The sequence below is a fragment of the Neodiprion pinetum genome, unplaced genomic scaffold, assembly GCF_021155775.2.
Source record: "Neodiprion pinetum isolate iyNeoPine1 unplaced genomic scaffold, iyNeoPine1.2 ptg000101l, whole genome shotgun sequence".
Classification (NCBI taxonomy): Eukaryota; Metazoa; Arthropoda; class Insecta; order Hymenoptera; family Diprionidae; genus Neodiprion; species Neodiprion pinetum.
In genome coordinates, this window is record NW_027184483.1 from 115,935 (window position 1) to 137,972 (window position 22,038).

Consider the following 22,038-nt stretch of genomic DNA (forward strand, 5'->3'; position numbering starts at 1 on the left):
ATCGCGAAACCGCTCACTAACCTTCTCAAAAAAGGGGAAAGCTTCGAATGGAAAGAACAACACCAATCAGCTTTTGAGTTTTTACGCGACAGGTTATGCGAGAAACCGATCCTGCAGTACCCAGATTTCGAGCGACCTTTCCTGGTCACAACGGACGCGTCCGGTTATGCAATCGGGGGTGTCCTGAGTCAGGGAGAAATTGGGAAAGATTTACCTATATCGTACGTATCACGGGTGTTAACATCAGCCGAAAAAAATTACTCTACGTTCGAGAAGGAACTTTTAGCAGTAGTTTGGTGCGTGAATTACTTTAGACCGTACCTCTACGGCAGAGAATTTACCGTAATATCTGACCAAAAAGCCTTGTCATGGTTTCATAAAAATAAAAGCCCATGTGCACGACTCATTAGGTGGAAGACCCTCCTAGCTGAGTTTCAGTGCACAATAAAATATAAGGAGGGGCGTGCGAATACGAACGCCGACGCCCTCTCCAGAAATCCGGTCGACGATACGGATCCAGCCCCGTTGGACCCCGAACTCGCGATCATACAGACACTAGAGTTAGATACGACAGACGAGACCGACACCACAAACGAAGACATTTTCGAGCTACCTCCGGTCACGACCGAAATGACAGGAGACCTATTTACAGTAGATGAAAATTTCTCGCTGGTGCATTGCGTAGCTGAGGACCTGCATATGGGAGCCGGCATCGCAGTGCAATTCCGGGAGAAATTTGGTAGACTTGACGAACTGAAACAACAGAACGCCAAGGTAGGTGAAGTGGCTCAGCTTCAGGTGGGCAGGCGGTTCGTTTATTATCTAATAACAAAAAAACGTAGCAACGATAAGCCTACGTTGAAAAATCTAGAAAAAGCCCTGATTCAACTCAGGCGCACGTGCAAAAGAAATGCAGACTATCGTCTCGCGATGCCCAGGATAGGTTGTGGTCTTGACAAACTGTCCTGGAAGACCGTAATAAAACTAATCAACAAGGTGTTCAAACAACCTTTCAAGATACATATATACGCTTTGCCTCCACCCAACGTTGAGACCACTGAGCCAACCTCGACAGACAATCGGGAAAGTTCACCTCTGGGACAGTTCGGAAACGAGCCGCCCCCATATCAAAGCACGGGTTTAGACCCTATAGTCGAAACGATGGAGCAGGAGAAAGGGGGGGACACCAGTAGAATTTCCCTTCCGGAAGCGTCGACGAGTTTAGATCACAGGGACAAAGCCTTTGACGTAATAGGCCAGGACACCCCTGTAGAAAATCAAGCAACCGATGCTGATGAAGACTCAGATTCAGGTTCCGAGCACGGTAACGAGCATGAATGCGTCGACAGCGACGTAAGCGACTCCGACGAAATCATAGAACCAGGTTCGCAGCCCTACGAGCTCGCTGCAGACCCCGAATTAAAGATCACTAGGAGTAAGGAGAACTTATCAATTCATAAAGGGAACATGGTCTGTTTCGTCTCGCAGCAGGGTGAACCTATAGACCGCGGAGCGCACGATCTATTCAGTAAATTCAAGATACCAAAATTAGAGGACTTAGCACTAGGAAGAGCTAGGCTAATGCAAAAGGACAATAGAAACATTATATGTTTGCCAATCAAAGAATCAACAAAAAGACACCTCGACAGAGAAATATTTAAAGAAGCTCTGGCATCTCTGTTAGACGTAATTATGGAAATAGAGTTAGCAGAAATAGCACTAGCCAGAACAGCATTCATAGATAATATTTCGTGGAAGGAAATTTTAAATAGGATAAAAATCGCACTCAGCGATTGTCCTTGCACGCTGACTATTTACGAAGACTTGATTCAAACTCCGGCGGAGGAGCTTAGGGCCGGAATTATTCAAGAAAATCATGAATCTGCGCTAGGGGGTCACAAGGGGGTGACCAAAACTTACCGTAGAATTAGACAAAAGTACGCATGGCCGAATATGAAACGCCAGGTACAAGATTATATAGGCAGGTGTTGGCAGTGCGCCACTAGGAAGCTCACGCGAGTAAAGCATAAGCAACCAATGGTAATAACAGATACTCCTGACGCCGCCTTTGAAAAAATCTCCATGGACGTTGTGGGCCCTCTGCCCATTACAGAACGAGGAAATAGTCATATTTTAACAATCCAAGACCTCCTCACCAAATACTCGCTAGCAATCCCGTTGAAAGAAACCGACTCGGTGGCAATCGCTGATGGCTTGGTAAAAAACTTCATTTGTATTTACGGCGCACCCCGTCATATCCTCACGGATCAGGGCGCCAATTTAACTAGCTCACTGATGAAGGCGATCACAAAGCGATTTAGAATAACACAAAACAGGACCACAGTTTTCCACCCGCAGTCAAATGGCTCGATTGAAAGGTCACACCACGTTCTAATAGAATATTTGAAGCAGTTCGTTACGGACAAGAACGACTGGGACGAGTGGCTAGAGTTAGCAATGTTTTCATATAATACCAGTACTCATGAAAGCACAAGGTTTTCACCGTACGAATTAGTGTTCGGCCGAGAGGCAAGAGTGCCCTCGAGCTACGCAGCAATAGAAACCATATCAGATAGGACGTACGAAGGCTACTTGTTAGATTTATGTAAAAATCTCCATGAAATACAGACTCTCGCAGCAGAGAATTTAACTCAAGCAAAACACAAGTATAAACGTTACTATGATAATAAAATCAAATTGCTACAATTAAAACCAGGAGATCTGGTGTTCCTCCTAAAGGAGCCCAGAAAGAACAAATTCGCTGACCATTATACTGGTCCGCACGAAGTAATAGAAGTTCTTCCCAGTAATAATGTAAAAATTCTTGTTGAAAATAGAACTAGGGTGGTCCACCTGGACAAACTGAAAAAGGCAAAGGCATAATCGCACCTATCCTTTATTATTCTGTCCACAGGAATCACTAGAAAGTAAGAACACAATAATATAATGAAGCTCCCGGCTAATGAGGAAGACGATCATCTCGAAGTAGTTTTCATTGAAAAGCCGCAGACACTACCATACCCAGTCACAAACATTAAAATCATAATGTACAAGGTTACAATAACACTATATTTTAAGGCCAATGAAGCTTTCAAGTCATTACTTAGGGAAATGATAAAAATAACAGATTTGGGTGAAGGCGACTACAGAACGTATTATAAAAGAATTCGCAGCCAAAGAGGCATAGTAGATCAAGTATTAGATGTGTTTTTCGCCCGCCCGGACGAAACCCACATATCAGTGCTATTTCACCCAGACCTGAACGAAGCGTACACATACGTAGGTAAAGGCATGGACGGCGAAGTGTCCAAGTACACCGTCTCCGGCCCAATTGTTAACTATGTAGGCAGTCAGATGTTCAAAGACGCCGTATAATTTTGTACACTAAGCAGATTTAGGAGTAGACGTCAGAATTTATAGGTATTATGACATACGTTACAGGGTCAATGCAAACCCCAGCCATGAGGTCCGTCCTCGTACTCCTCACTACCATTTGTTGGTTGAAGGGGGCCCATGCATTAATCGGGTATGACTGTGGCGGAGCTGCCCTTAACGTAACAACTATAAATCTACTAGACATCGACCAATGTGATTTGGAACACGACAAGACACAAAACGAACGAACGTTTATACAATTGCTCCAACTCACGGAATACAAACAGGCGCAAGTCTTACAATGCAAAGTGGAGATCGACAGAACAGTTTATCGATGCGGACAATTTTCACACAACTCGGTGACCGACGGAGGAAGAAAGGCTTACCTTCCAAGAATCTCAAGGGAAGCATGCGAGACGCTACATCGCACAGGTACGCTAACCCTCGGGTCACAGACGCATTTGGTCGAGATCCCAACAAACGTAACGACGCTACGCGACGCCACCTTGGCCGGCAGCCTTACCTCTGACGGTACCTGCCAAGGGCAATATTACAATGACGGTTATGGACAGTGGGAAAGCGCTGTCGTGCAGGCAGTAATCAAGATTTCGGTCTACTCGTACACGGCGAACGTCAAGATCTCCAACAATCAAATTTTGCTGAAGAGTGGAACAACCTGCCCTTTTGGAGACGGGCAGTGCATCGACGATGAGGGTGGCCATACCTACTGGACAACAACGCCCCTCGACGAATGTAAATTTGACAAATATGACGTACTATACACGGGATACGCAGACCGAACGAACGCGACGGACTCTCCAACCGTTTACTCGCTACAGACGGGTGACACAACCTTCGCGCTAATGGAAAGGTCCAGAGCCACCATTTGCGGCTATAAAATCATAAACACAGAGCACCCCCGTCTATTTATCTTTGAGACCAATCCAACGGAAGTCTTCAAACAACGATCAAGATTAGCAGTATCAAACATCGACATCTTTTCATACATCAATTCAAAATTCATTTATGTAGAAAAACACATCAGAACGCAGACCACCAACTTATACAGGGACGTGATCGAGCAGAAATGTAAATTAGAACAACAGGTGCTGAAAAATGCATTAAATCTCGCTGAATTATCACCTGACAGTTTTGCCTTTAACCTAATGAAGGGCCCCGGCTATTTTGCAACAATAGCCGGCGAAGTAATCTATATTATGAAATGCATCCCAGTAGAAGTGGAATTCCGCAAGACGGCAGAATGTTACAATGATCTTCCTGTGAATCACCAAAATGAGAGCATGTTCCTGCGACCCAAATCGAGGATTCTCGTGAAGACCGGAACCAGGAGGAGCTGCAACGAGGTCGTGCCGCCAATGTTTAAGGTAGAAGAGACGTGGTACAAGTTCACACCTAGGGCATCCGAAGCCAAGGTACCGCAGAAACTCAAGCCCTTGACAAACATGAATTGGAAATATAGTAATCCTGGACCCCTGGGATCAAGCGGAATTTACACTGAGGAGGAATTGCAAGAATTACGGGAACACATCATGTTTCCAGCAGAAAAACCTGCACTACTCGACACCATATCCAGAGGCGCCCGAGGCGAGACCATCGGGACGGGAACAATCAATATGTATAACTTGTTAGACGAAAAGACTCTAACGCGAATAGCAGAATCAACGGCAAAAAGACTATTTACTGGATTCACCACCTTCGGGAGTGTTGTCGGAGGAATATGGGGGATCTGGGCCGTGTGGGCACTGCTGAAATTCTTAATCGACACATGCATACATGGTTACACGCTCCACACAGCATATGGATGCAGTTACCACTTGATAGCCTCACTGTGGGACTCGGTGACGCATCTGTTAATGCACCTACGAGGACAAAAGACCGATCAACCAATGACGACTGACGCCCAGGAGCAGACGGAACCACTGAATAAAATAATTTACCACGTTCCGTCACAGTCAATTCACTTTCCAGAAAATTTAGACTTGAATTCTGACATAGAGTTGAAGAAGCTCGAGGAAAGAGCACAACAGAGAGCAAAAGATCTTAACTTGGTCTAATAACGCCGCTAAGATCTTTTACGGAAATAAAACTTATTTCCTTCAAATAAGGAGGGGGGTGTGACGTCCCCGGAAGAACGTCTACCATATATATATTTTTCCTATTATCATACTAAAACTGTTGCTCTCTTACCTCGAGTATACTACTATTAGCATAACACATACTTGTATTATACCTAAAATATAGGAATACATTATAATATCTCATAAGCGAAGAGCAAGGCAACATGGCGTACCCGGCAGAAAGCACCAGGCAGCAAGCCACATTCACAGTCGTGCTAAGAGGCCGCCATCTTGGCTCGCCCGCTCATCATATACTACACTATGAGAAATACACGCACATCGCGCTATTTAGGAATGTACACATATATATGCATACTCATAATTATCATGCCGTCTTATTACGAATGATAAAATAAACGATATAATAAACAATCGCATAAACTTACCCATAAATATAATATACTCATATATGTATTACATAAAAGGAGTACACGTCATCGACGCGCAAAAGGGAAACCTTATCCCTTCATCCGAAATACGCCTTCAGCAGGCCTACGTGACATTCCGCACGTCCAGCGCTCGACCACGTGCACTTCTTAGGAATAACCACATTTGTTAGAATAAATAAATAACTGTAACCAGAGCGGCCAGCGGGACTCGAAGCACTTAAACAAAGGTTCGTAGGCGAACCCTAACATAAACACCCGCTGAGCGTTCATCCTAGTAAAGATAAGATTTTGCATAGTTAAGATACGCTCTAGACTAAACAGCCCCGGACCTCGGTACAATAAACAGACGGAAGCAATAAATCGCCCAAGTACCGAGAAGCACTTAAGAGGAAACATCGACACGGCGATCCGATACCCGAGGAGAAACTGAGCCAAGCAATTCCAGCCCAGGCCGACGGACCGACGCCAACTCAGAACAAAGGCCAAGGGTCGAGCGGGAAAAACCTGTTCTACTCGACCCCCATAAACAGGGATGAAAGCCAGACCCGCACTTAGCCAGGGACCGGTTTACAACAGGGCCATAAACCAGACAACCCTCACAGCATGACGTCAGGCCCCAAACACGTGCAAGCAGGCAGGCAGCGACAAGTCGGCGCCGGACCCCGAACACGTGCACGCAGGCAGGCAGCAACAGGTCGGACCTAACGGGACTCCGCCAACAAAGAGCCGCATTCCAAGGCTCTGACGTCACGCGCGCCTACGTGACACCGAGCGCGTCAAGGCAGGCCAGCAGCGCGCGCACCATCGCCCCGCGCATGCGCACCAGGACACTCGAGAGCTGAGACGGTCGACGCTTCGCACCCTGGACATCACTTCTCATCCGCGCTTCAAGCAGACCAGTCGAGTTCTTGTAAATCTCTACGAGTTACACAGTTAGCTTGCACGTTTAGAACTTGTACACATTCGCTAGTTCTTGTAAATCTCTACGAGTCGCACAGTTGACTTGCACGTTTAGAACTAGTATACATTCGCTATAGCTTAAGCGCTCTGTTTAACGTAAACTCTTAATATACGCGACTAGAATACTAAACATTGTACCTTTTTCGAATTATCTGTAACAATATACTAAACACATAGATTTATTTCATCGAGTTCTCATTTCTTGAACCTAAAACTAGAGTCAGTGAATAACCCAAGGTAATTCCCTTTTACCCACATTAACATTGGTTGTTAGCGGAGACGCTGACTTAATTAAGCTTGTAAAACTAGCTTTTCCAAGTTAATTAACTCCCACCCCTTTCTATATCGGTAGATGTCAAGGTCCAGTAAACGTCACGGTCGTAAGAATAGACATCGCGCAGGCCGACGACTACAGGCTAAGAAGCAAGCTATATTACAAGCCAGAATCAAACGTATCAACGGTCCAGTAGAGATCCTTCCGATCTATACACAACCTAGCTCTAACGAAGAATCGGGCTCTTTCTCGTCGCACGCATCCAGCCAACCCAAGGTTGACCACCCGTTCTCAACTCACGGGGTAGAACGTGAAGTCATACAGACGGTTACTAGAGTCAGCGAGGGGCTGTTATACGAGCAAATCGACATTAGGAGGAAGCTGTTCCCTGTACCAACCGTATACGACTGGGTAGAAGAGCCGGAAGTTATCGACCTGGACTCCGAACCAGAGACCATCTACCTCGACTAAAGGTAAGACGCTCATTTACGTTACCCCATATCATCCTAAACGACGAATATAATCCATAGCGGGGGCCCGGGTCCCTCAAATAAAACAGGGCTCCGTTATTGCAGTGTCGCTCCGCGTGCGTCAACGTTAAGAATTGTTTTTTTTTGTTGACTAGTGCGTCTGGGACGTCACACCCTACTGCCACTGATCGACTCTGGGACGACGCGCATTGCCTTCTGCTCGACTGTGGCCGTGGCAAACACAAGTCCCCACTGCCTCCGATCGACTCTCGGACGACGCGCTCTGCCTTTTGCTCGACAGTGACCGTGCATCGTCAGAGTGGAGCAACAGGCGTTGGACGGCCTCCCGCAGTCGATCAGAGGCCGTGGAAACACGTGTTAGGCACGGTCACAGTCGAGAAGAAGGCGATGCGCGTCGTCACAGAGTCGATCAGAGGCAGTAGAGACTTGTGTTAGGCATGGTCGCAGTCGAGCAAAAGTCGATGCGCGTCGTCCCAGAGTCGATCAGAGGCATTGGGGACTCGTGTTAGGCATGGTCACAGTCGAGCAAAAGGCAATGCGCGTCGTCCCAAAGTCGATCGGAGGCCGTAGAAACACGTGTTAGGCACGGTCACAGTCGAGGAAAAGGCAATGCGCGTCGTCCCAGAGTCGATCGGAGGCAGTAGGGACTCGTGGTAGGCATGGTCACAGTCGAGCGAAAGGCAATGCGCGTCGTTTCAGAGTCAATCGGTGGCGGCGGGGACACGTGTTGGGCACGGACACAGTCGAGCAAAAGGCAATGCGCGTCGTTTCAGAGTCGATCGGAGGCAGTGGGGACACGTGTTGGGCACGGTCACAGTCGAGCAGAAAGCAATGCGCGTCGTTTTAGAGTCAATCAAAGGCCGTGCGGACACGTGTTAGGCACGGTCACAGTCGAGAAGAAGGCAATGCGCGTCGTCCCAGAGTGAATCGGTGGCAATGCGGACTTGACACAAGCATCGTCGGAGTGGAGCGGGCGGCGATGGAGGGCGTCCCGCAGTCGATCGGAGGCCGTGGGGACGCTTGTTAGGCGCGGTCACAGTCAAGCAAAAGGCAATGCGCGCCGACCCATAGTCGACCTGAGGCAGTGAGGAAGTGACACGAGCACGGTCAACGTCGAGCAAAAGGCAATGCGCGTCGTCTTATAGTCGATTAGTGGCACTGGGGACTCGGCACGAGCATCGTCAGAGTGAAGTGAGAGGCGATAGAGGGCCTCCCGCAGTCGATCAGAGGCCGTAGGGACACGCGTTAGGCACGGTCACAGTCGGGCAGAAGGCATTGCGCGTCAGCCCAGAGTCCACCGGTGGCGGTGTGGACTCGACACAAGCATCGTCAGAGTAGAGCAGGAGACGTTGGAGAGCGTCCTGCAGTCGATCTGAGGCCGTGGGGACGCGTGTTAGGCACGGTCACAGTCGATTAAGATGCACTGCGCGTCATCCCAGACACGATCAGTGGCAGTGTGGACTTGATACGAGCATCGTCAGAGTGGACCGGGAGACGTTGGAGGGCCTCCCGCGGTCGATCAGAGGCCGCGAGGACACGTGTTGGGGACGGTCACAGTGGATCGGGAGGCAATGCGCGTCCTCCCAGACACGATCAGTGGCAGTATGGACATGATACGAGCATCGTCAGAGTGGAGCGGGCGGCGATGTAGGGCGTCCCGCAGTCGATCAGAGGCCGTGGGGACACGTGTTTGGCACGGTCACAGTCGAGAAGGAGGCAATGCGCGTCGTCCGAGAGTGATTCGGTGGCAATGTGGACTTGACACAAGCATCGTCGGAGTGGAGCGGGCGGCGATGGAGGGCGTCCCGCAGTCGATCGGAGGCCGTAGGGACTTGTGTTGGGCACGGTCACGGTCGGGCAAAATGCAATGCGCGTCGTCCCCGAGTTCATTGATAGCTGGGGACCCGACACGTGCATCGTTGGAGTAAAGCGGGAGGTGGTGAAGGGCGTCCCGACGTCGATCAGAGGCCTTTTGCTCGACTGTGACCGTGCCCAACACGTCTCCCAACGGCCTCTGACCTACTGCGATGCGCCCTCCAGCGCCCCTTGCTTTACTCTAACGATACTCGTGTCAAGTCCCCACTGCCACCGATCGACTCCGGGACGACGCGCATTGCCTTTTGCTCGACCGTTACCGAGCCCAACACGTGTCCCCACGGACTTCAATCGACTGCGGGACGTTCTTAAGCGCCCCTTGCTTTACTCTTACGATGCTCGTGTCGAGTCCCCACTCCCACCGATCGACACTGGGACGTCGCGCATCGCCTTCTGCTCGACTGTGACCGCGCCAAACACGTGTCCTCACGACCTTAGATCGACTGCGAGACACCCTCCAACGCCTCCTGCTCTCCTCTAACGATGCTCGTGTCCAGTCCCCACTGCCACTGATCGACTCTGGGACGACGCGCATTGCCTTTTGCTCGATTGTGACCGTGCCAAACACGCGTCCTTACGACCTCAGATCGACTGCGGGACACCCCCCAGCGCCTCCTGCGCCACTCTAACGATGCTCGTGTCCAGTCCCCACTGCCACTGATCGACTCCGGGACGACGCGCATTGCCTTCTGCTCGACTGTGACCGTGCCTCACACGAGTCCCCACTGCCTCTGAACGACTCTGGGACGACGCGCATTGCCTTTCGCTTGACTAAGACCGTGCCCCACACAAGTCCCCACTGCCACTGATTGACTTCACGAGGCCATCCAACGCCTTCTGCTCCATTCTGTCGATGCTCGTGTCAAGTCCACGTTGCCACCGATCGACTCTGGGACGACGCGCATTGCCTTTTGCTCGACTGTGACCGTGCCTAACCCGTGTCCCCGCGGCCTCGGATCGACTGCGGGACGCCCTTCAGCGCCTCCTGCTCCACTTCAGCGATGCTTATGTCCAGTCCCCACTGCCACTGATCGACTTCGGGACGATGCGCATTGCCTTCTGCTCGACTGTGACCGTGCCTCACACAAGTCCCCACTGCCTCTGAACGACTCTGGGACGACGCGCATTGCCTTTTGCTCGACCGTTACCGAGCCCAACACGTGTCCCCACGGACTTCAATCGACTGCGGGACGTTCTCAAGCGCCCCTTGCTTCACTCTTACGATGCTCGTGTCGAGTCCCCACCGCCACTGATCGACTCCGTGACGACGCGCATTGCCTTTTGCTCGACTGTGACCGTGCCTAACTCGTGTCCTCGCGGCCCGGAGGATCAGAATCAGATCAGAATCGACTGCAAGAGGCCCTCCAACGCCTCCTGCTCCACTCCGACGATGCTCGTGTCGAGTCCCCACTCCCACCGATCGACTCTGGGACGTCGCGCATTGCCTTCTGCTCGACTGTGACCGCGCCAAACACGTGTCCTCACGACCTCAGATCGACTGCGGGACACCCTCCAACACCTCCTGCTCTTTTTTAACAATACTTGTGTCCAGTCCCTACTGCCACTGATCGACTCTGGGACGACGCGCATTGCCTTTTGCTCAATTGTGACCGTGCCAAACACGCGTCTTTACGACCTCAGATCGACTGCGGGACACCCCCCAACGCCTCCTGCTCCACTCTAACGATGCTCGTGTCCAGTCCCCACTGCCACTGATCGACTCCAGGACGACGCGCATTGCCTTCTGCTTGACTGTGACCGTGCCTCACACGAGTCCCCACTGCCTCTGAACGACTCTGGGACGACGCGCATTGCCTGCTGCTCGACTGTGACCGTGCCTCACACGAGTCCTCACTGCCTCTGATCGACTCGGAGACGACGTGCATTGCCTTTCGCTTGACTAAGACCGTGCCTCACACGAGTCCCCACTGCCGCTGATTGACTTCAAGAGGCCATCCAACGCCTTCTGCTCCATTCTGTCGATGCTCGTGTCAAGTCCACGTTGCCACCGATCGACTCTGGGACGACGCGCATTGCCTTTTGCTCGACTGTAACCGTGCCCAACTCGTGTCCTCGCGGCCTCGGATCGACTGCGGGACGCCCTTCAGCGCCTCCTGCTCCGCTTCAGCGATGCTTATGTCAAGTCTCCACTCCCGCCGATCGACTCAGAGACGACGCGCGTTGCCTTTCGCTCGACTGTGACCTTGCCTGACACGAGTCCCTACTGCCACTGATCGACTCTGGGACGACGCGCATTGCCTTCTGCTCGACTGTGGCCGTGGCAAACACAAGTCCCCACAGCCTCCGATCGACTCTCGGACGACGCGCTTTGCCTTTTGCTCGACAGTGACCGTGCATCGTCAGAGTGGAGCAACAGGCGTTGGACGGCCTCCCGCAGTCGATCAGAGGCCGTGGAAACACGTGTTAGGCACGGTCACAGTCGAGAAGAAGGCGATGCGCGTCGTCACAGAGTCGATCAGAGGCAGTAGAGACTTGTGTTAGGCATGGTCGCAGTCGAGCAAAAGTCGATGCGCGTCGTCCCAGAGTCGATCAGAGGCATTGGGGACTCGTGTTAGGCATGGTCACAGTCGAGCAAAAGGCAATGCGCGTCGTCCCAAAGTCGATCGGAGGCCGTAGAAACACGTGTTAGGCACGGTCACAGTCGAGGAAAAGGCAATGCGCGTCGTCCCAGAGTCGATCGGAGGCAGTAGGGACTCGTGGTAGGCATGGTCACAGTCGAGCGAAAGGCAATGCGCGTCGTTTCAGAGTCAATCGGTGGCGGCGGGGACACGTGTTGGGCACGGACACAGTCGAGCAAAAGGCAATGCGCGTCGTTTCAGAGTCGATCGGAGGCAGTGGGGACACGTGTTGGGCACGGTCACAGTCGAGCAGAAAGCAATGCGCGTCGTTTTAGAGTCAATCAAAGGCCGTGCGGACACGTGTTAGGCACGGTCACAGTCGAGAAGAAGGCAATGCGCGTCGTCCCAGAGTGAATCGGTGGCAATGCGGACTTGACACAAGCATCGTCGGAGTGGAGCGGGCGGCGATGGAGGGCGTCCCGCAGTCGATCGGAGGCCGTGGGGACGCTTGTTAGGCGCGGTCACAGTCAAGCAAAAGGCAATGCGCGCCGACCCATAGTCGACCTGAGGCAGTGAGGAAGTGACACGAGCACGGTCAACGTCGAGCAAAAGGCAATGCGCGTCGTCTTATAGTCGATTAGTGGCACTGGGGACTCGGCACGAGCATCGTCAGAGTGAAGTGAGAGGCGATAGAGGGCCTCCCGCAGTCGATCAGAGGCCGTAGGGACACGCGTTAGGCACGGTCACAGTCGGGCAGAAGGCATTGCGCGTCAGCCCAGAGTCCACCGGTGGCGGTGTGGACTCGACACAAGCATCGTCAGAGTAGAGCAGGAGACGTTGGAGAGCGTCCTGCAGTCGATCTGAGGCCGTGGGGACGCGTGTTAGGCACGGTCACAGTCGATTAAGATGCACTGCGCGTCATCCCAGACACGATCAGTGGCAGTGTGGACTTGATACGAGCATCGTCAGAGTGGACCGGGAGACGTTGGAGGGCCTCCCGCGGTCGATCAGAGGCCGCGAGGACACGTGTTGGGGACGGTCACAGTGGATCGGGAGGCAATGCGCGTCCTCCCAGACACGATCAGTGGCAGTATGGACATGATACGAGCATCGTCAGAGTGGAGCGGGCGGCGATGTAGGGCGTCCCGCAGTCGATCAGAGGCCGTGGGGACACGTGTTTGGCACGGTCACAGTCGAGAAGGAGGCAATGCGCGTCGTCCGAGAGTGATTCGGTGGCAATGTGGACTTGACACAAGCATCGTCGGAGTGGAGCGGGCGGCGATGGAGGGCGTCCCGCAGTCGATCGGAGGCCGTAGGGACTTGTGTTGGGCACGGTCACGGTCGGGCAAAATGCAATGCGCGTCGTCCCCGAGTTCATTGATAGCTTGTGACGTCCCCGGAAGAACGTCTACCATATATATATTTTTCCTATTATCATACTAAAACTGTTGCTCTCTTACCTCGAGTATACTACTATTAGCATAACACATACTTGTATTATACCTAAGATATAGGAATACATTATAATATCTCATAAGCGAAGAGCAAGGCAACATGGGGTACCCGGCAGAAAGCACCAGGCAGCAAGCCATATTCACAGTCGTGCTAAGAGGCCGCCATCTTGGCTCGCCCGCTCATCATATACTACACTATGAGAAATACACGCACATCGCGCTATTTAGGAATGTACACATACATATGCATACTCATAATTATCATGCCGTCTTATTACGAATGATAAAATAAACGATATAATAAACAATCGTATAAACTTACCCATAAATATAATATACTCATATATGTATTACATAAAAGGAGTACACGTCATCGACGCGCAAAAGGGAAACCTTATCCCTTCATCCGAAATACGCCTTCAGCAGGCCTACGTGACATTCCGCACGTCCAGCGCTCGACCACGTGCACTTCTTAGGAATAACCACATTTGTTAGAATAAATAAATAACTGTAACCAGAGCGGCCAGCGGGACTCGAAGCACTTAAACAAAGGTTCGTAGGCGAACCCTAACATAAACACCCGCTGAGCGTTCATCCTAGTAAAGATAAGATTTTGCATAGTTAAGATACGCTCTAGACTAAACAGCCCCGGACCTCGGTACAATAAACAGACGGAAGCAATAAATCGCCCAAGTACCGAGAAGCACTTAAGAGGAAACATCGACACGGCGATCCGATACCCGAGGAGAAACTGAGCCAAGCAATTCCAGCCCAGGCCGACGGACCGACGCCAACTCAGAACAAAGGCCAAGGGTCGAGCGGGAAAAACCTGTTCTACTCGACCCCCATAAACAGGGATGAAAGCCAGACCCGCACTTAGCCAGGGACCGGTTTACAACAGGGCCATAAACCAGACAACCCTCACAGCATGACGTCAGGCCCCAAACACGTGCAAGCAGGCAGGCAGCGACAAGTCGGCGCCGGACCCCGAACACGTGCACGCAGGCAGGCAGCAACAGGTCGGACCTAACGGGACTCCGCCAACAAAGAGCCGCATTCCAAGGCTCTGACGTCACGCGCGCCTACGTGACACCGAGCGCGTCAAGGCAGGCCAGCAGCGCGCGCACCATCGCCCCGCGCATGCGCACCAGGACACTCGAGAGCTGAGACGGTCGACGCTTCGCACCCTGGACATCACTTCTCATCCGCGCTTCAAGCAGACCAGTCGAGTTCTTGTAAATCTCTACGAGTTACACAGTTAGCTTGCACGTTTAGAACTTGTACACATTCGCTAGTTCTTGTAAATCTCTACGAGTCGCACAGTTGACTTGCACGTTTAGAACTAGTATACATTCGCTATAGCTTAAGCGCTCTGTTTAACGTAAACTCTTAATATACGCGACTAGAATACTAAACATTGTACCTTTTTCGAATTATCTGTAACAATATACTAAACACATAGATTTATTTCATCGAGTTCTCATTTCTTGAACCTAAAACTAGAGTCAGTGAATAACCCAAGGTAATTCCCTTTTACCCACATTAACATTGGTTGTTAGCGGAGACGCTGACTTAATTAAGCTTGTAAAACTAGCTTTTCCAAGTTAATTAACTCCCACCCCTTTCTATATCGGTAGATGTCAAAGTCCAGTAAACGTCACGGTCGTAAGAATAGACATCGCGCAGGCCGACGACTACAGGCTAAGAAGCAAGCTATATTACAAGCCAGAATCAAACGTATCAACGGTCCAGTAGAGATCCTTCCGATCTATACACAACCTAGCTCTAACGAAGAATCGGGCTCTTTCTCGTCGCACGCATCCCGCCAACCCAAGGTTGACCACCCGTTCTCAACTCACGGGGTAGAACGTGAAGTCATACAGACGGTTACTAGAGTCAGCGAGGGGCTGTTATACGAGCAAATCGACATTAGGAGGAAGCTGTTCCCTGTACCAACCGTATACGACTGGGTAGAAGAGCCGGAAGTTATCGACCTGGACTCCGAACCAGAGACCATCTACCTCGACTAAAGGTAAGACGCTCATTTACGTTACCCCATATCATCCTAAACGACGAATATAATCCATAGCGGGGGCCCGGGTCCCTCAAATAAAACAGGGCTCCGTTATTGCAGTGTCGCTCCGCGTGCGTCAACGTTAAGAATTGTTTTTTTTTGTTGACTAGTGCGTCTGGGACGTCACAGGCAATAAAATTTCTGGTGGCAGCGGTGGGATTCGTTTAAAAATTGATTTTGTTAAAATCCGAATTCAACTAAAAATAATCGGTGCGAGTTATTAAAGACGAGATCCGCGAAAGTAGCAAAGACAGTGAACCGAACTTCGCAACACACGCGTAACGGGAGTAGCAAGAAAACTCACCTCAGCCGCAAAGAACGCGATCGGGACGAACGCACAAACTACGGACGGAATCGTGAAATAACGCTCGACAAATACAATAAAAGCGAATCACACGGGGACTCCACACGCTTGAGATTATTTCTATAAATAGGATAAAGATTCACACGCGAAACCAATATGCCTATCGAAACTAGAACAGGTAGCAAAAAGGAAAGCGGCGCATCAGTAGATGATAGCTTACAACTTAAATATACGGAGACCGATATAGAATTCATAAAACAGGAGGTTTCCAATAAGGAAAAGAGGCTCCAAAAAGAAAAAGAAGCGTTAGAGGAACGTCAAGCAGAAATAGATAAGAAGTCAAAACATCTTAGCGAACAATTCAGACAACAAGAAGCTGAATTAGAGAAAAAACAGCGCGCGATTGAATCGAGTAAAGACGCGGGGTTATCCGAAGAAGTTCAAAAGAAACTTGCCAGGCTCGCCGAGCTCGAGGCGAAAGAAATCGCGAACGCAAATACAAAAACGCAGCGGCACAACCCGACCGAGGGCCCCGCGCAAGACGTACCACATCCTACACAGCCAACAAAAGGCATAGTAGAAGAAATCAAATATCCTACGCAGTTCAAAACGAGCAAGGTAGACGATTCTAAAAATCCTGCACAGCTCTCCGCGAGCGTGACAGACGTTAAAATTAGGGACACTAACGAAGCGACGGGCCGTTCGAAAATGGATGAACCGCGGTTAGGTCCTGTAGAGGACACACAGCTGTCCGAACTTCTCCGTAAGAAGGCAGAAATAGATCGGGAAGTACAACTTCTCGTAGCACAAAATTCACGCGGCACAGATAGGGCAGTTACCCAAAGCATAGAATTAGCCACTGACGCTACATTTAGGGAACCCGGTCCAGTGTGTACGCGGAGTAAGGATGAATTAAGGTTAGAAGCAGAAATTCTGCACTTCAAAAAGAAGGCAGAAAGAAAGAAAGGCGACTTAAGAAAATCCGTGGCGCCTCAAAAACCTAACCCTGTGGACAGTTACCGCCCTGATCCACTCAGCAGAGGAGCGATTGGTAGAAACGCCCTCAATTCAGAAAATGATCACATTTCAATAAAGTCAGTGGTTTCCGTCCCAACTGACGATGAAGATTTGAATTTAGAAGCAGAAGCGTTAGCTAGAGAAGCGTTGATCAGACGCATTCAAAAAGAGAACCGCGAGAAACTCAAAAATCTACGCGGAGGAATAGCAGGTCCGGACCTGGGACCTCAAGAATTAGGTGAGCCAGGCGTGCCGGGAGAATTAGTCCTCGATAAGGACTTAGAAATACGATTACGCGAGCAAGAGATTTGGGAGCGCGAATTAGAATTGCAGGAGCAAGAACTCGCGTACCAGGCCGCGTTAGCAGATCCGTACCGGGAGAGAAGGAGGAAATTAGCTGAGCGCGAGGAACAGTTAAAGAAAAGGGAGCAGGCCCTGAAGGATAAGATCTCGGGAATCACCCGCCCCCAAGTTACTCAAGTCGTTAACGCCGAGCAGGCACCCGTTCCTCCTACTCTGCCGTTAGCGGAGCAATCCATATCGGTTAAAGACGCGTTAGCGGTAGTCCCAAAATTTGACGGGAAAAACATCACCGTAATGCAGTTTAATCGGGCGTGCAAGAGGGCACTCGAGATGGTAACACCCAGCTTGGAGGGGTACCTCACGCGCCTCATCAGAAGCAAGCTCGCCGATCGAGCATACGCAGTAATCGAAGACGAGAGTTTTGCAACCCTGCAAGGACTCTTGGATAAACTCACGGAAGTATTCGCGCCCATTAGATCCGCGAATCATTACCGTGGAGAGCTTGGTCAGCTGTATAAATACGCTGATGAACACGTGCTAGATTACATAGGGAGAACCCGCGACATAAAAACGGGATTAATAGAAGCGGAACGAAGAAAGAACCGCGAGCTAACCAATGCAGAGATAATCAGGTTAGATGAGGAAGTCTGCGAGGCATTTGTCGGCGGACTACCGAGCGACTGCCGGAATGCAGTATTGATCAAAGGTTACTCCAACCTGAAGACAGCCTACGAAAGGGCTATAGATGCCAGCAAGGCATTAGAATTAGATAGAGATCGGGCTAGGAGCCGCGGCGCGAGCAGGGCCGAGAGTAATAACGCAGAGCCGTGTAAACATTGCGGCCGTAGTAATCACCTAACCGATCAGTGCCGAGCGATTAGGAGACCCGCGGTAAGCAGACCCGTGGAAAATAGAGAATCGTGTACGCTGTGCGGGCGGTCGACCCACAGCACAGCAAATTGTTACAAAAACAAACCGCCGTCGAGCCAACAGTCGACAGCGCGAAATACCAACGTAGTCGAATGTAGCTACTGCAAGAGCATAGGACATTCATACAACGAATGCCGTAAACGTAGATACCATGAAACAATTAGCCGAAACAACTCGGGAAACGGAGCAGGGCCCTCGGGGAACACTGGCAGCCCCCGAGTAACAAGGGCCAATGCCATAGAGACAGAGGAGGTGGAAACAGGTCCATCTGCCTCTACTTAAAAGGAAAAATACCTACAGTAAACTTAGATTCCAAAGATACGAAAACCGCAATAGACTTCATGATAGATACGGGAGCGGAGGCCAATATCGTAAAGGCCTCTAATGTAAAGGACTTTCGTAAAGTGAACCCCAAGAGGCGTATCACTATTATAGGAATAGGAGACGTACCACACTATAGTTTAGGAGCAACGGAATTGGAAATGTTTGGTTTCAAAACGGATTTTCACGTAGTTGAGAATACCTTTCCCATCAAAAGTGACGGTATCCTAGGGTCAGCTTTCCTTACCCAGTTCGAAGCCAATGTTAACTACGCGGACCAATGCCTCGAAGTACTGAACAAAGCCGTTTATTTTAATGATAGAGAAACCGTCCTCGTGCCCAAGCGTACGAACATAGCCTTCCCTATTAAAATTAGTGAAGATAGTATCAAAGAAGGATATGTACCCCTTCTTGACAGTTGCAAGGGAGTCTATATAGGGAACGCTATTGTTAAGGATGACGGAGGTAGGGCAACGATCCGCGCGGTAAACACCACGGAGGAGGACAAACTTATACCAGTCCCCACCGTAGAACTGTTGGATACGAGCGAAGCAATACCGTTAGGGGAGACCGAACACATTACCATAAACAAATGTTCGATAACAGACGTTACTGACTCCTACGAGAAACTCTCTAGACGCTCCGAAACTATTACGAAATTATTGAGATTAGATCATCTTAACGATGAGGAAAAAGACAGTGTAGCCAGGATAGTTCGAGAAAACGCAGATGTCTTTCATCTGCCGGACGACAAGCTCCGATGCACAGGTGTCATGAAACATAAAATAGCTACCACCGATGACCTACCGGTGCACACTAAGCAATACAGATTTCCGCCCGTCCACAAGGACGAAATAGCTAGGCAGGTGACCGAAATGGAACAGAATGGCGTAATCAAGCCATCGGTATCGCCTTACAGTTCGCCACTTTGGATCGTACCGAAAAAGGCCGATTCGAAGGGAAATAAGAGATGGAGGATCGTGATAGATTATCGTAAATTGAACGAAAAAACGATAGGTGACGCATATCCGTTGCCCAACATCACCGAAATCCTTGACCAGTTAGGGAATGCCCGGTATTTTTCGGTATTCGATTTAGCATCGGGCTTTCATCAAATACAAATGGACGAGAAGGACGCTCCCAAAACCGCCTTCTCGACACCGCACGGGCATTATGAATTCACGCGTATGCCATTCGGGCTGAAGAATGCGCCAGCTACTTTCCAGAGACTAATGGACCAAGTGTTGTTAGGATCGCAGGGCATAGAGCTGTTCGTATACCTGGATGACATAGTAATATACGCGTCTACTTTAGAAGAACACGAGCGAAAAGTCACGCGATTAATGAGTAGATTGCGGAAGGCAAACCTAGCCTTACAACCAGACAAGTGTGAATTTCTCAGACACGAGGTTACTTACTTAGGACACGTGATCAGCGACGTAGGTGTGGAACCGGACCCAAAGAAAATCGAGTCCGTGAAAAAATTTCCAGTTCCCAAAAATGCTAAGAACATCAAGCAATTTTTAGGGCTAGCAGGTTATTACAGACGGTTCATACCGGGTTTTTCTAAGATCGCGAAACCGCTCACTAACCTTCTCAAAAAAGGGGAAAGCTTCGAATGGAAAGAACAACACCAATCAGCTTTTGAGTTTTTACGCGACAGGTTATGCGAGAAACCGATCCTGCAGTACCCAGATTTCGAGCGACCTTTCCTGGTCACAACGGACGCGTCCGGTTATGCAATCGGGGGTGTCCTGAGTCAGGGAGAAATTGGGAAAGATTTACCTATATCGTACGTATCACGGGTGTTAACATCAGCCGAAAAAAATTACTCTACGTTCGAGAAGGAACTTTTAGCAGTAGTTTGGTGCGTGAATTACTTTAGACCGTACCTCTACGGCAGAGAATTTACCGTAATATCTGACCAAAAAGCCTTGTCATGGTTTCATAAAAATAAAAGCCCATGTGCACGACTCGTTAGGTGGAAGACCCTCCTAGCTGAGTTTCAGTGCACAATAAAATATAAGGAGGGGCGTGCGAATACGAACGCCGACGCCCTCTCCAGAAATCCGGTCGACGATACGGATCCAGCCCCGTTGGACCCCGAACTCGCGATCATACAGACACTAGAGTTAGATACGACAGACGAGACCGACACCACAAACGAAGACATTTTCGAGCTACCTCCGGTCACGACCGAAATGACAGGAGACCTATTTACAGTAGATGAAAATTTCTCGCTGGTGCATTGCGTAGCTGAGGACCTGCATATGGGAGCCGGCATCGCAGTGCAATTCCGGGAGAAATTTGGTAGACTTGACGAACTGAAACAACAGAACGCCAAGGTAGGTGAAGTGGCTCAGCTTCAGGTGGGCAGGCGGTTCGTTTATTATCTAATAACAAAAAAACGTAGCAACGATAAGCCTACGTTGAAAAATCTAGAAAAAGCCCTGATTCAACTCAGGCGCACGTGCAAAAGAAATGCAGACTATCGTCTCGCGATGCCCAGGATAGGTTGTGGTCTTGACAAACTGTCCTGGAAGACCGTAATAAAACTAATCAACAAGGTGTTCAAACAACCTTTCAAGATACATATATACGCTTTGCCTCCACCCAACGTTGAGACCACTGAGCCAACCTCGACAGACAATCGGGAAAGTTCACCTCTGGGACAGTTCGGAAACGAGCCGCCCCAATATCAAAGCACGGGTTTAGACCCTATAGTCGAAACGATGGAGCAGGAGAAAGGGGGGGACACCAGTAGAATTTCCCTTCCGGAAGCGTCGACGAGTTTAGATCACAGGGACAAAGCCTTTGACGTAATAGGCCAGGACACCCCTGTAGAAAATCAAGCAACCGATGCTGATGAAGACTCAGATTCAGGTTCCGAGCACGGTAACGAGCATGAATGCGTCGACAGCGACGTAAGCGACTCCGACGAAATCATAGAACCAGGTTCGCAGCCCTACGAGCTCGCTGCAGACCCCGAATTAAAGATCACTAGGAGTAAGGAGAACTTATCAATTCATAAAGGGAACATGGTCTGTTTCGTCTCGCAGCAGGGTGAACCTATAGACCGCGGAGCGCACGATCTATTCAGTAAATTCAAGATACCAAAATTAGAGGACTTAGCACTAGGAAGAGCTAGGCTAATGCAAAAGGACAATAGAAACATTATATGTTTGCCAATCAAAGAATCAACAAAAAGACACCTCGACAGAGAAATATTTAAAGAAGCTCTGGCATCTCTGTTAGACGTAATTATGGAAATAGAGTTAGCAGAAATAGCACTAGCCAGAACAGCATTCATAGATAATATTTCGTGGAAGGAAATTTTAAATAGGATAAAAATCGCACTCAGCGATTGTCCTTGCACGCTGACTATTTACGAAGACTTGATTCAAACTCCGGCGGAGGAGCTTAGGGCCGGAATTATTCAAGAAAATCATGAATCTGCGCTAGGGGGTCACAAGGGGGTGACCAAAACTTACCGTAGAATTAGACAAAAGTACGCATGGCCGAATATGAAACGCCAGGTACAAGATTATATAGGC

General features: G+C 49.8%; 1 protein-coding gene across 1 annotated transcript; it reads left to right on the plus strand.

Moving 5' to 3' along the window:
• Window positions 1–16,069: 16,069 nt before the first annotated feature.
• LOC138191335 (caldesmon-like) lies at window positions 16,070–18,445 on the plus strand. Its single transcript, XM_069138036.1, has one exon. The coding sequence runs from the start codon at window positions 16,070–16,072 to the stop codon at window positions 18,443–18,445; it is 2,376 nt and encodes a 791-aa protein (XP_068994137.1).
• The last annotated feature ends 3,593 nt before the right edge of the window (window positions 18,446–22,038 follow it).